General features: G+C 56.8%; 1 protein-coding gene across 2 annotated transcripts in view; it reads left to right on the forward strand.

The window, feature by feature from the left end:
• The first annotated feature begins 1,610 nt into the window (after positions 1-1,610).
• Positions 1,611-14,626, forward strand: part of PPP2R3B (protein phosphatase 2 regulatory subunit B''beta) — a 53,061-nt gene continuing 40,045 nt past the window's right edge. Inside the window, exon 1 of one of the 2 annotated variants that reach the window (XM_060138821.1) lies at positions 1,611-2,321. In XM_060138821.1, coding sequence (XP_059994804.1) covers positions 1,989-2,321 — 333 coding nt within the window. In that variant the 5' untranslated portion in view covers positions 1,611-1,988. The remainder of the gene's footprint in view (positions 2,322-14,626) is intronic. The other variant, XM_060138822.1, reaches the window with a different exon arrangement.

A 14,626-nucleotide genomic window follows, 5' to 3' on the forward strand; every position in this document is an offset into this window, starting at 1 on the left:
CAGACCCCGAGTGAAAAGCACATTTGTTCTTGGACAAGATGTCTGTATGTGATAAACTCAGAGACGTGTATTAATATTTACTTCTCTCCAGAAGTCACAGCCTGTGCACACAAGCATTAGCTTCCCAATGAATAGAAATAACCGCACAGACTTCCTGCATTATGGCCCTGTCCTGACACAGGATACTCGGATTTTTATCTTCAAGCCATATCAGTAAACAAAGGATATTGCATCCATCAAGCTCTCAGCCACTGCAGGCACCCTGGACTGTGCACCCTGGGGGGACTCAGGATGGAGAAAAGCAGGATACTGGTCCCAGATAGCTACGGTGCATATCAAAAGAGTGATTTCCTATCTTTAGCATCTTCCCATCCATAGAAAAGTGCTAAATTCATTAACTTGAGATGTCTGTTTTTCTTTCATTAACAGTAACCTTCCAACTATCTTATTTTTTGTTGCAAAAAAGGCCTCTGTACTCTGGCTCCTCCCTGACCTCTTGGAAGAAGTCCCTCAGAGCCATCTGAGAGGCTACCTCCCTGGCTTAAGTCCTCAGCAAGTCCACGGAATAAAACATAATTCTCAACTCTCAGGCTGTGCATTTTCCTTCAGTCAACAAACACAAATGAAGTTTGAAATCATTGTAGGCACAAAATAAAACCATAGTTTAAGAGTTATTTAGTGAGTCTAGCTATATTTATACTCCTGAGAAATAGGAGAGCCCAGCTCATAAGACCTCGAAATTACCTCCTAAAAGAGAGCAAACCCAAGTGAAACCTCATAATGTTAAGAGAAAAAAAAAAACTTAGAAAAGAAAAAAGAAATCAAGGCATTAAAAAAAAAGAGGTGCACGTGTGCTGTGTGGATGATTTATCGACACTATTAAAAGGATAAACTGAAATAAGCTAGTCATGGGGCCAAAGTCATTTAAGTAATTACTTCCACTTCCATCAAAATAAACTTATTATTTTTGCAATTACAAAAGCAATTCATTCTCAGCCTGAAAGGCCAGCTTTAAAGCAGCTGCACGCCTCCAACCCGTCACTATCATTTAACAAATTTAAGGCAACCGCGACCATTGCGGTCTGAAGGGGCCCCGTTTTATCTAAAATGTGCATTTCCCCGCAACCGCCGCCACGCCCGCCTCCCGCTCGCTCCAGCGGTCGGCGGGCACGCACTGCGCATACTCCTCCCCTGTACCGCGCCCTCTCCGCGCACAATGTCCGGCCTCCGACTAGCTCCCGGCGGGCACGCACTGCTCATGCTCCACCGACGGGCCTCCCGAGCGTCGCCACTACAGGCATGCACTGCGAATGCCCAACAGACCGGCCAACTAACCCCGCCCATCCCGGCGAGATGGCACCGCGCATGCTTGCACTTCCGCGGACAAAAGGGCACGTCGCTGGTGCGGGCCGCACCCCAAGAAAGCCTAAAAGCTGAAAGACATGGGGTGGGGTGCCCGCCATCCCCCGCCCCCGTCCCCACTCCAGCTCCTGAGCGCTGTCCAGCCCACTGAAACGCCCCGGCACAGCCACGGCTGGAGTCGTGGGCGCCGACGGGCGGCGCCGTGATGACGCCACGTGTCACGGTGACGCACGACATAGGCGACCTTCTTTGGGAGCGCAGCCGGCGCGCCCGTTTTGAAGCTTCCCTGAGCTGGGCGGGCCCCGCCGCGGTCCGGCCTTCCGCCTCCGCCGAGCCCCCGAGTCCGCGCAGCCCCTGGGCGGGGCGCCGCCCTACCCCTGACCCATGACCCCGGGCCAGCGACGCCCGCCGGGCAGTTGACTCCACACCGGACCCCGGGCCCGCGACGCCCGCCGGGCCGGCCGCCTTCACCCGGGACCACGAGTCCGGGACCCCCGTGGGGCTCGTCCCCTCTGGCGGCCGTCGCCTACTACGCGGAGGTCCTTTCAGGCCGGACTTCGGTCCCGGCTCCAGGCACCTGTGCAGGAGGAAGGAGTCCCCCTGGAAGGTGGGTCCGAGCCCTGGAGATGCCGCCCGGCAAAGTCCTGCAGCCCGTCCTGAAGATGAAGGTGGACGAACTCTTCCTATGCTGGCTTAGCGAGTCCAGCACGCAGGCAATGCTCCAAGACTGCTTGCAGAGGATCAAGATGCCCGGGGGGCCCGAGGGGGTCGGGGGAGACGCAGGGCAGCCCGGGCCCCCGTTCGCAGCCCCGGCCCTTGCCTGCAGGCCGCGCGGGTTGGATAGCCCAGGGGCGCCCAGCCCGTCCCCCGCGTCCACCGCTCTCCCCCTGGGAGCCGCCTCTAGTGCCCGGAGTGGACCACCTGTTCGAGGGCCTCGTCGATCCGCAGGGACGAGAGTAGTAAGTTACTCTTCCTTCTAACGCCTGCGGAGGTAACTCGGGTCGCCTACCGACGTGTAGCTGAGGGTGGCTGAAGATGCTGGAGGAGGGTCAGGCATGAAAGCGCTTGCATGGCTAGCCTCTTCCCTCTGCAAAGTCTCGCACACAGAAAAATGTTGTCTTTGACACATTCCCAAGTTGGGCGTCATTCTGGGACAGCAGTATATTTAATTTTTACAAAAGGTGCTTTTTGATTTTTAATACTGTGTCGGTTAAAAGTAATAAAGCGTCTCCAGGTGTTACGGGAAAACGTATGGTTGGTGCATATCGTACCCCTAGCATACGCCTAAGCCTGAAGGAGTGTGACTGTTCCGTTGGGACTTGATGATAACATTGGAGTGTTTTCGGTTGAGCCCGCATCCATCCCATCAACAGCACTGAGCATATCAGGAGGAGGGACTTCCCCCATCACTTAGTCTGCTGGTTCCCAGCCACGAAGGGGAGGGTGAGAGGTGGATGTCAGTCCGGAAGGAACTCGTCTGGTTCCAAGTGATTGGAGGGTGTCTGACATGTTCTCACAGATCAAGGATATTTTCCAGAAAGTGAGCCTCCAAGGAGGATGGGAGGTAGACCCAGAGGCAGCTTGGGAGACCGTGTAGAAACGCCCCGAAGGAGGCTTATTTGGATCTGCAGGAACGTGTGTCCTGGGACCCATCCCTGAGTTTGACCGTCTGCAGTGCCCCCACTGACCTGCAGAACCACAGTGTTCCAGAAGGCCTGCCTGAGCCCCCATTGAACTGAGGAGGTGGGTACGTGAGGAGGGCCAGGGCTCAGCAAGATCTCTCTAGCAGTGACAGCCCCCTGCCCGTCCACCCTCAGGCACTCTTCCGCCCTGGGATCCCTCAGGCCTTCTGTGGGGAGCTCCCCACTTTGCCACTAAGTGTGCTCCGGTGACACAGCCTGGCGGACACCGCTGGAAGATGAATTCTTGTGTTTCGTGACCCCATGACTTGGTGTGAGTCCCCTTAGGTCTGGAGATGTCTACAAAAGGTCAGCTCGTGCAAGGAGGGTGACTTGGATGCATGTGAAGAGAATGTGTTTCTGCGAAGCAAGTAGGAAGTCACAGACCTGTGGAAGTTAAGTTCTGTAGGCGTTCACAGCAGGGAGAGGCCATTCCTCTCCGTCTGGAGGGATGGGGCGTGGAGGAAGTGAGCTGTGGGACTAGGGGGTGCCCTGAATTGGGGGAGGGCGCCTGGGGGGGGAGGGGACGTGGGGGGGTGGCTATGTTCCAAGTGTGAGGACCAGATGTTTATGCTCAGAGCCGCCGCACGGCAGGCTGCTGCATCTGGGCCGCGCCAGCCGGATTGGGATTGAGCCAGAAGCAGAGCTCAGGGCTGGGTAATCTCTCTGCCTCTGTGGCCGGCTGCTGGGCTTTCCGAGGGCAGCGACATGGCGGGAGTGGTGTTTCCCCAACACCACGTTATCGCATTGCCCTGCGCTGCATGGGGCCGGCAGAGAGAGGAGCTTCTGCCTGGAGGGGTGGGGCGTGGCCTGGGGGGCGTGGCCAGGATGGAAAGGGGGTGAATGAAAGGAAGTGCTGACGGAGGTGGGGTGAGACTGAAGACCCCTCCTCTGGCCTGTGGTTTTCATGACCAGATACAGCAAGTCAGCACGAGAAACCGGTTTTGAGGGAAAACAGAATGACTTTCTCTTAGTCGTCCCAAGAGTGTTCAAAAAGTGATGATGGACCTTGCCTGGTACTTGAAGGTGACTTTAAGCACATCTCGGTGTATTTGGAATTTATGGCGCGCTTCACTTGGATTTCGAGAAGCGAGTAACCCAAAAGGATGTTTCTCATTCGGACAAAATGATAAGAGCTCTTTTGCCCCAAGAAGTGGATAATTAATTTCAGAAAAACGTTCATAGGTAAAGTGCTGTGAGGAAAGCTCTGAACCTTTTTTTCTTTAACAACTAATAGGAAGCAAGTAAGACTCACGTGAGGCCCTCACCCATGGGAGCGGTGGGGAGGAGGCTGGGTCCTGACGCTCCTCGCAGAGCCCAGGACACCTCAGAGTCCTGGGAGTGACAGGCAACAATCCACCCTCCCCCATCCTGGAGACCAGATGTCTGAGGTCAAGGTGTCCCAGGAACGCGCTCCCTCCAGAAGCTCCAGGGGAGGGTCACTCCTGCCTCTTCCAGCTTCTGGGGGCTCCAGGCTTCCCTGGGCTTGTGGCCGCGTCCCTCCCGTCTCTGCCTCTGTCTTCACGGGGCTTCTCCTCTGTGTCTGGGTCTCTCGCCTTCTGTGTCTTAGAAGGACCCTGTCATTGGATGTAGGGCCACCCTCCTCCAGGAGGACCTCAGCTCAGATCTTTGACTTTATCCCATCTGCAAAGACCCTGGGCACTGTCCCTCCCCCTTCACTGCTGTGCCTCCTCTCCCCACTTGCCATCGCCATCGGAAGCGAAGGGCTCTGTTTTATCTCTCTGCCGCCTGCTGCGTCCCGGGTGCCTGGACACACTCAGACCTCCACGGTGGGTTTGCTGAGGGGTGCGCGTGTCGGCTGACCCCCCAGCCCAGCGGCAGCTGAGCCCCTCCCTGAGTGTGGAAGTAGAGGTGTCAGGGAAAGGGAGGGGCTTGTCCTTAACCCTTGATTTTTGAAAAGTCCAGTTTGTGGGGGGTTAGTTTACATACAGCGAATGGTGCCTATAGGTGTGCGGGACGGTCGTCACACTCACTCACGTGTGAGCACGCCGAGGAGCAGAGCGCTTCCTGCCCCCAGGCCCCGTGCCCCTCGCCCCAGGCAGCCACTCCCGCTCCCAGGATCTGTCTGAGGTGCTGCGCAGCCTGCGCTTCCCTCTCCCTGCCGAGTAGGATCCCGTTGCGTGAATGGACCACAGCCTGATTGTCACTTCAGCACTGGGGGTCACTCGAGCTGTTTCTGTGTGTGCTTCTCATGAATGAAGCTGCTGAGAACCTCGTGTGGACAGGTGTTTGCGTCTCTCTCGGATGAATGACCTTGGAGTGGAGTTGCTGGGCTGTGTGCTGTGTGTGTGTTTAACTTAAAAAACAGAACAAAACTGAAAAGCCTCCAAAGCCCCTACACTGTTCTGAGGCAGGTGTCACGTCCCGTTTCCCTAGCCATGCGTGCGGGTCCTCGTCCACGCCTCCCCGGCACTGGCTGTCCTTAGACTTCTACTTCAGCCGTCCCGGCGGGCGTGTTGTGTGTCATGGTTTTACCTGCATTTCCCTGTTTTCTGGTGACAGCGAGCATCTTTTCATGACTTATCAGCCATTGTGCGCCGCCTGTCCAAATCTTCTGCCCATTTTGAAAACTGGGTATTTCTCTGTCGTTGAGTCGTAAGGGCTCTTTATGTGGAATCTGGATGCAGCTCCTTTATGAGACACGTTTCCACATATTTCTCTTCAGTCTGTGGCCTGTTTTGTCATTTGTTTAACATGTGTTTTGAAAGCAAAAGCTGTTACTTTTTTGATTCTTTCAATTTTATTCTTTTATGGTTCTTATTTATTACATCCAATCTACGAAATATGTGCCTATCCCAAGCTTTCAGGGTTATCTGCTCTTTTCCTTCTAAAAGCTTCCTGGTTTTCACTTTTGCATTTAAACTTCTGATCCGGTTCATAAGTTTCTGCATGTGGTGTAAGATATCCAGGAACACAGCAGTTTTGAAATCTCTCCTTTTCCCATTGAGTTGCATTGTCTGAAATCAATTGGCCGTATGCGTCTGGGTCTATTTTCTCATCCCTAACCCACTGATCTGTGTTTGTGTTCTCACTCTGGGGCGCTTTGTAGACTAACATGTGGAAAGTGGGTGGTGTACGGCCAACTCTGTTCTTTTAAAACAGCTCTAGCTATGCTGACATTCGCATTTCCACCTAACATTGAGAATCAGCTTATGAACTTGTACAGAAAGGGCCTATTGGCATTTTGATCGGGATTACATTGAATCTGTAGATCAGCTGGGTGTAACTGATGCCCCCGAACAGCTGAGTTTTCCAGCCCGTGAACTCTGGGTGTTTCTCCGTTTACTTACGTGCCCCATAGTTTCTCTCAGCAATGTTGTGTGCACACAGGTGTCACACCTCCTTGGTTAAATTTATTATCCATCTATTTAGATCTTTCTCTGCAGCTATTTTGTAGTTTTGGGGGTATCCAGTTAACCGTTGATTCCCTCAGGACATGTGACCATGTTCTAGGTTAGAAGTGTGTTCCTTGGAGACACGCTCGTGTGTATGTGCAGATGCGTGTACACAGAGCAATCACGTGTGTTTACTTTGACGCATCCTTAGATTTTCCTGCAGATGTGTTGGAGACAGAAAGGGCCTGGAAGTCCTCGGAGCAGAAGGTCAGGATCCTGAGAGCGTTTCTGACGGGAGCCTTGAGTTTGCCCAGTGACCGTGACTTCACAGAGGGGCTGAGCTTGGCCATGTTCCATTCTGTGGATCTCTTAGTGAAGAACGATTTCTGGTTTTCGTAGTTGGCATCAACGAGAATCTTTGTGCAGGAAGGAGGGGAAATACTGAGAACTTTTTATCACTGGTCAGGAGTTTGCCACATTGAAGTGGCACGAAGCTAGACGCCCTCCGTTCTCTTCCTGATGAGTGGAACCAGGAGGTTTCTCAGGATCGTGGTGGGGTGTGTGTGAGTGCTCTTGTCCTGTCCCCTCGGGCCTCCCAAACAGGGCCCCGCGCCCGCAGCCTGCATGCGCCACCAACGGCGCCTCACTCTGGTACCCGGCGTCCACCGGGCGCTGCCTGGGCCGCCACAGACAGGGCTGCGTGAGGAGCCTGAGGGCCCTGAGATGCAGATTGGCCACAGCCCACCCCCAGCGATGGTGGGTATCACCTCGCCCCCAAGTCCTCAGCTTCCCCAAAGCTGCCTGTGGGCCCCCCGTGGACCAGCTTCCCCAGGCCTTGTCCAGGCTGCTGGGTCGAAAGGGGCCGACTTGAGGCTCGGCCACTGGATGGCCACTGTGGCCCGGGGGGGACACTACATGGCCGAACCCAGTCCAGGGCAGCACCGGTTCAGTCCTGGCTTAGTCCTGGTTCAGGAGCCATGTTTGATTCCTTGCTCTGGGGTCCTGGTTCAACCTGGTCCATTCCTGGTTCAGGGCCCTTGTCTGGTCGGGTTCAGGAGGCCTGGTTCAGTCCTGGTTCAGAGGCTCTGGCTTAGTCTTGGTTCAGGGGCCCTGGTTCAGTGCTGGTTCAGGGGCCCTGGTTCAGTGCTGGTTCAGGGGCCCTGGTTCAGTGCTGGTTCAGGGGCCCTGGTTCAGCCCTGGTTCAGGGTTCCTGGTTCAGCCCTGGTTCAGGGTTCCTGGTTCAGTTGCTTGTCCAGTCCTGGTCAGGAGTCCTGGATCAGTTTTGGTTTAGGAGCCCTGGTTCAAGTTCTGGTTCAGGAGATCTGGCCCAGGGCTCTGGTTCAGCCCTGGTTTGGGCCCTGCTTCAGTGGTCCTGGCTGAGTCTCGTTTCAGTCCTGGTTCAGGAGGGTGCTGGAGCTAAAGCCAGGGGTATCTCCATGGGTTCCCCATATAGCAGACCTTCAGCCTGGGTCTTTATTATCCCCAGGGCCCCACAAAAGCAGAACACGTCCATCACGTTGCCCCATGTTGGATGGGACCTTTGAATGGGGCTTGTAGGGGGGCAGAATCAGGGCCGTCCCCACCCCAGAGGACTCACCGCAGAGTCGCCGGTGGTGTGCGCCTGCAGGGGGAGTCCTCGTGGCGGCGCCTCAGAGCCCAGGGCCTCAGGAGCTGGGTTAGTGACTGTCTAGAGCAGAGCTGTGTACCACCCCTCACCCCTGTTTGTGACAGCATTGCCTAGGATTTACACTTGTTTCTTTGTTTATTTTTGTTTTTACTTTACACTTGTTTCTTTGGAGCATTCATTTTCTCAGCACTCTAGGCAGTACTGTGCGGGTCTCAGGTCAGACTCAGCGGGTCTTTCAGAGCCTTGAAGGGCAGTTTGGGAACAGGTCCACAGCAGAGAGTGCTGTGGGAGCCTCTGTGAGTGTTGTGACCTGGTGACCTGCTTGGCGGAGCTGATGACATCCTTCAGGAGGGCCCTGGGGACGGATGGATGAAGAGACAGATGAGACGGTCTTTGGGACAGGTGGACCGTGGATGGGAGAGTCCTGAGGCTGGATGGATGTGTGGGTGTCCTGGGGACAGGTGGACAGGTGGAAGGGAGGCCCGTGAAAACAGTTGCTGAGCCCTTTTCCAGAATTCCAGTTTCGGGGGCAGCGGTGGTGGTGGAATTTGTGTCTCTACCCCGTTCCAGGGTCTGCTGCTGGGAACCCCTGGGAGGACCCGTGCTCGGAGCAGTGGAGGCAGTCAGTCAGTGCAGGGGGTGGGGGTGCTCTGAGGAGGCACTTCGGACCCCGCAGCAGGGGCCCTGCCGTCTACACGGTCTTCACCTTGGCCCGGAAGCGGTGTCGCCGCGGGAAGCGCGGCTGGAGGGGCCGGCGCGTGTGACTGCGGCGGGAGCTGGGCCCACGCGTGCGCGTGTGCACCGCCTCCGGTCCGCGTGGGTCGGACGGGACCGGGGGTGCCAGACCGCGTCGGGTCGGCCGCCTGCGGGGAAGCCGCGGGGCAGGGGCTCGGCGGCCGCCTGCGGGGAAGCCGCGGGGCAGGGGCTCGGCGGCCGCCTGCGGGGAAGCCGCGGGGCAGGGGCTCGGCGGCCGCCTGCGGGGAAGCCGCGGGGCAGGGGCTCGTCGGCCGCCTGCGGGGAAGCTGCGGAGCAGGGGCTCTGGGCGCTCGGAGCCGCTGCACTCACGCCACGGGCAGGCCTGCAGGGGGGCCACGGCGGAGGCGTCCGTGCTTTCGGAAGTACGTCCGTGGTGTTCCCACGTGGGAACGTTTCTGTCCGAGTGACCCTGTGCCGTTTCTGGAGTCTGTGCTTTTCAGGATTAGGTGGAAGTTGAGCTGCCGGTGCCCCGAGACCAGCTGTGAGCACAGAGCCTGGGGGGCCAGCGAGTGTGTCGGTCTGCGGCCACAGCACCACTGCTCACCCGACGGCCGCGTGCGCCACGTTTCTGGTTGTTGCAGTTGGGGGAGGGGCCCTGGCATCTGGGGTGGAGACCAGGGCTGCCCCCGCCACCCCCTGCCCCGCAGACAGTCGTCCACCCCGCCATGCGCACAGCACCGAGGCCGAGGTCTGCTCGGGAGGCCCGCTGGCCGGTCCCTTCACGATGTCACCTCCTTGCCCCGGGCGGCAGTGTCCTGACAGCACAGAGCCAGCAGACCCTGTGGTGGGTCAGAGGTCAGACCCCGCTGTCATGGCTCCCTGTTTGCCTGCTCTTAACAGCGTGGTTAGGCTCGGGTGTCCAGGAAGGCGCAGTCCCACAGGAAGCCTGTCCACGCAAACGTGTTCCAGGGGTACGTTTGTGTGCTGAAGAACACTTCGTATCCCCACACGGGCTGTTGGTACGAACGTGTGTGTAATTAGACCGGGATGAAAGGAGGAGGTTTCGGGAGCGGCGTGGATCAGTCTTCTGGGCCGAGTTCGCGTTTCAGGGGCCGGGTGCGACCGTTCTGGGTCCCCACCAGGGGAAGGCGGCAGGGTCCCCGTGGATGCTCCCCCACACCTGCCGGGGCCAGAGTGGTGGTTGTGTCGCATGGCGGGGGTCGGGGACAGCATTTGCGCCTGGGAACTGCTCCCGGGCTGTGCTGCGTGTCCTGCCAGCCTGGCCACCCACCGTGCACCTCTTCATCCCCCGGAGCCACCTGCTTCCCGCTTCCCGACTGTCTGCGCCGCAGCCCCGGGGAGGTGATGCGGGGCCTTCCCTGCTCCTCGCCTGCTGCAGGTGCCCCATCAGTGGTCCTGGAAGAAGGAAGCACCTTTGCAAGGCCGTGCTGGAAGGGAGAGTGAGGACGCGTGGTGCACGGGTCCCCGAGGATCCCCGGGGCCCCAGGAGAAGGGACGCAGGGGGGCCCTGGAGGACGCTTGCTGGGAGGGTGGCGGAGCCCTGGGGGTGGCACCGGCACTCAGCTGGGCCCCCGGGCGGGGGTCGGGGCAACGGAACGGGGCCCCTCAGGGTACAGAGGACAGGGGCTGAGGGGAGGGTCCAGGGGCTCACGAGGACGCGGGTGCAGCGCCTCCAGGAGACGTGGGGGGCAGCTGCTGGTCCTTGGACTTGCTGGGCTGCCTGTGGCAGACAGGGGTCCTCTCAGGCCTGCAGCTGCAGGGCTCTGTTGGCGCCCTGGGTGGAGGTCCTGGACCTCCACCTCTATCTGCGTCTCCCTGGCTGTGACATGGGCTTCTCCGGCTGCCACAGAGCGGCTGGGAAGTGCCGTTCCCCATGTGTCATCTGCGTCTCCGCTGTGAAGCGGGGTGGCCTGGCGTCGGTAGCGTCCTGTGCTGAAGGCTGCTGCAGGTCACCGGGCTGTGCAGAGGTGCGACAGACCGTCCAGGGCGGTGCTGTAGTGTCCCTCTGGCTGGCCGAGAGTGGATGGCTTAGTTTTGGAGATGCGGTGCCTTCCCATTTAGGGTTCCAAGGACGTTAATAGTTGTGCACAAACCCTCTCCCGCCTTAGCCACCCCCTGAGGCAGCCAGGGCGCGCAGCACCGTCCATGCAGTCCGAGGTCTCCTCTGCAACTGCAGGCAGACTTTTACCAGCTGCGTTCTCGTGTCCTTCATCCCATAAAGCTCACCGAGTTCAAGCGCGTGCTTCTGCACCTCGTCTCCTTGCTGAGCACTGCTCCCTGAGCGGGGGTGCCTCGTGTTGTGTCTGCTGGACCCTGGGCCTGTCCCGGGCTTTGAGCTCACGGGTACTCGTGCCGAGCACATTCGCCTGTGAGTCCTCGTGAGGACCGTGTCTCCGCTCACCTTAGGGACAGGCCTAAGGAGGGATCGCTGGTTTTATGGCACCTGTGCATTTTGCTGTTTAAGAGCCCTTCAAATTGCCTTCCAAAGGGGCTGCACGGTGGCTGTTCCTGCCCCATCCTGACCAGCCCTGGCTATCGCCAGGCCCCTGACCTGCCCCGCTCTGGAATGTGGGCCTCTGGGGGCACCTCTGCGGCTTTATCTGCGTTTCCCTGGTGACGGTGATGTTGGGCTTTTTTGCTGAAGTGTCCATTCAGAGCCTCTACCATTTTCCCCACTGGGTCGTTGGTTTTCTCATTCAGTTGGTAAGTCCTGTGTGTATGCTGGATGCAACTCCTTTATCATGTACAGGATCTGCAAATTGTCTTCCTAGTGAATGACTTCTCTTATGTTCCATTTCTTCTACCTCTTTTATCAAGATATAATTGACACGCAGCACTTCATAAGTTTGTGTACAGCGTAATGATTAGACTCATGTAATCGTGAGATGCTGACCACGATAAGTATAGTTCATTATCTCATATAGATACAACATTAAAGATATATTAAAAAAAGATACCTTTTCTTTTGTTGTGCTGAGAACTCCTAGGAGTTACTCTTAACACCTCCCATATGTAGCAGTGCTAATTATTTTTACCATGTTGTGCATTGCATCCCTAGTACACATGTATCCCCTAACTGGAAGTTTGTATCTTTTGACCTCCTCATTCAATTCCCTCCTCACACCCGCACTTCCTCTAGTAAGGAACCTGATCTCTTTTGCTATGAGTGTTTGTTTTGAAGTATAATTGACCTATAAAACTATGTTCTTGTTCTACAAGATAGTGATTTGGTATTTCTATACATTTCAATGAATCTAGTAATGATATGTCGCCATACAAAGATGTTACATAGGGGCTTCCCTGGTGGCGCGGTGGTTGGGACTCCGCCTGCCGATGCAGGGGACACGGGTTCGTGCCCCGGTCTGGGAAGATCCCACGTGCCGCGGAGTGGCTGGGCCCGTGAGCCATGGCCGCTGGGCCTGCGCGTCCGGAGCCTGTGCTCTGCAACGGGAGAGGCCACAACAGTGAGAGGCCCACGTACCGCAAAAAAAAAAAAGAAAAAAAAAAAAAAAGATGTTACATAATTACTGTTTCCCACACTGTACATTTATACCCTTGACTCATTTATTTTGCAACTGGAAGTCTGTATCTCAGTCTCCTTCACCTTCTCTTATATTCTTATTAGTGTTTTCTGAAGCAGAAAAGTTTTAAATTTTGACGAGGTCCAATTTATTACTTATTTGATGTTCCCAAAAGTGTAGTCCATAATCTAAACAATCTTTGTCATACCCTGGGGCAGATAGGTGTTCTCCTGTGTCTTCTCTAGAACTTTTCCCAATTTCGCTTCTATGCTTGGACTTACGGTCTTGTTCAGGTTAATTTCTATGTGTGGTCTGAGGTAAGTTTCGAAGCGTGCTTTTTTGTATGTGATTACTCAATTGCTGCGGCGTCGCTTTCTGAAATGATTTCCCATTGAATTGTGCCGGCGCCTTTGCCAGAAGTCCCGTGTCCGCAGGTGTCTGGGTTGGTTCCTGGACCTTCTGTCCCGCGCCTGTGAGCACCTGTGTGCGCACTGCAGGTCGCCCCGCGTTCTGGTGAGCTGAAACCAGCACCCTGCCCGCCCCGGTGCACGACTGTTGGGATGGCTTTTCTGGGTGCTTTTTGCTTCCGTAGACTTTTAGAATCATGGTGCCAAGTTCTACACAAAAAGGCCACGTGGTCTGCAGACCCTGTGGGGCAGTGGCCGCCCGGCAGTGCGGGTCACCCGTCATGGAGGCTCCCGTCCTTGTCCGCAGGGTTTCTGGCTGGGAGGGCTGGTCTTACGGTGCCTCCCCTAGACGAGTCGCTGGGGCGTTTGTTCCTTGTGGTGCTGCTGGGAGTGGAACTGTCTTCCCGTCACCTCCGCATGCCGACTTCCGACAGCCGTGCACTTGAGTCCCCACCCTGTGATGTCGCTGACCCGCTGATCAGTTCTGCGGTCAGTAGATGCTCGAGGACTCTGCACCAGGGTCGTGCTGGCGTGAGGGACAGCTGTCCCGCGTCACCCCTCCCGGCCGGCGTGCCTGGGACTTTCCTTCCTGCCCGACACTTCAGCTGGGGTCTCGGGGCCTGGTCAGGGGTCAGCGCTGAGAGCGGAGGTGCTCGATTTGTCCCAGCTCAGCCAGAAAGCATCCCGTCTTCCTCAGGATGACATAGATACAGGTGTTTTCATAACGCCCTTCGCAGGTTGAGGAAGCTACCCTGTATGTTTAGTTGGTTGGGAACTGTTAACGTGAATGGGTGTTGAATCTTGTCTGATTCTTTATGATCACGTGATGTTTTCTCACTTGATCTGTGGGTGTTAACCAGCCTTGCTTCCTTGGATGAATCCACTGATCCCAGCTGATGATCTCGCACGTTGCTGGGCTCTGAGGGCTCCCATGTTGTGAGGTCAGTGTGTCTGTGGTCGGGGGACACCCGTCTCCCGTCTTCTGTGTGATGTCCTTGGCGGTGGTGTCAGGGGATGCTGGCCTCCCAAGAGGAGCTGGCAGTGGTTACGCCTTGCTCTGTTTTCTGTAAGGGTGTTCAATATCGGTATCATTTCTTCCTTAAAATGCTCTGTAGAATCTAGGCAGGGGGTGAATCTGGTCTCCGTTCCTCTTTTCTCTGGAAGCATACCTCCCTGGGTGTCGAGTCCCAGACCACAGCCCGTTTGAACAAACGTCAGCTCCTTTCCGTCCTACAGACTACACGCTGTCGTCACAGAGCAGCGTAGAGATCAGCGTTGTCAGACAAGTCCAGAAACTTAAGAGCAGACTTCCAGAAAACTCCTTTGCCAGAGGGGAAGCACCGTGAGCTGTCTGAGATCGCTCAGACCGCACGAGGAGGCTGACACTAACTCGTCTCTAGCCACCGCCGTCTGGGGGCCTCGTGTGCACGTGGCCTGGCCGCCTCTGGGCCTTTCAGGAGCCGGGGCAGGAGATGGGCCAGTGCCGAGGTGACTCTGTAGCCGGGTTGCGGAGCTGATTGTCGGGAATCGTTATTTTATATGCATCGACGCTAAATTGTGGACAGTACATCACGTCTTAGTTTTCCTGGCCAGCTTTTGGCTCCGAGCTCAGAGAATCATGGGATGAGCAACATGGGGAGGGGGTGCTGGTGGCAGGGATCAGCTGTTCTCTGCTGTCCCGGGGACTTCAGGCGTCCGCGGAGACCCGGGGCCTCAGGGGTGCCCGTGGCCTGCTGCCAGCCCCAGGGTCTGCACCGCCGGTGTTGGGCGCCGTCCATACCGGGCGTGGCTGAGAGGAGTTTTCACGGGTGTTTTGCCAGCGAGGGGCCGCCCCCGGCCCCCATGGCTCTTTCTGTTCCTCGTGACAGTGTCTCCAGCCTGGCTGGTGGCTCAGGTTCCGGAGCACCAGGGCCTGGGCTGAAGGAGGGGAAAGAGAGCCGGTGATGCTGTGTCTGCA

This window comes from Lagenorhynchus albirostris, chromosome X, assembly GCF_949774975.1.
Source record: "Lagenorhynchus albirostris chromosome X, mLagAlb1.1, whole genome shotgun sequence".
Classification (NCBI taxonomy): domain Eukaryota; kingdom Metazoa; phylum Chordata; class Mammalia; order Artiodactyla; family Delphinidae; genus Lagenorhynchus; species Lagenorhynchus albirostris.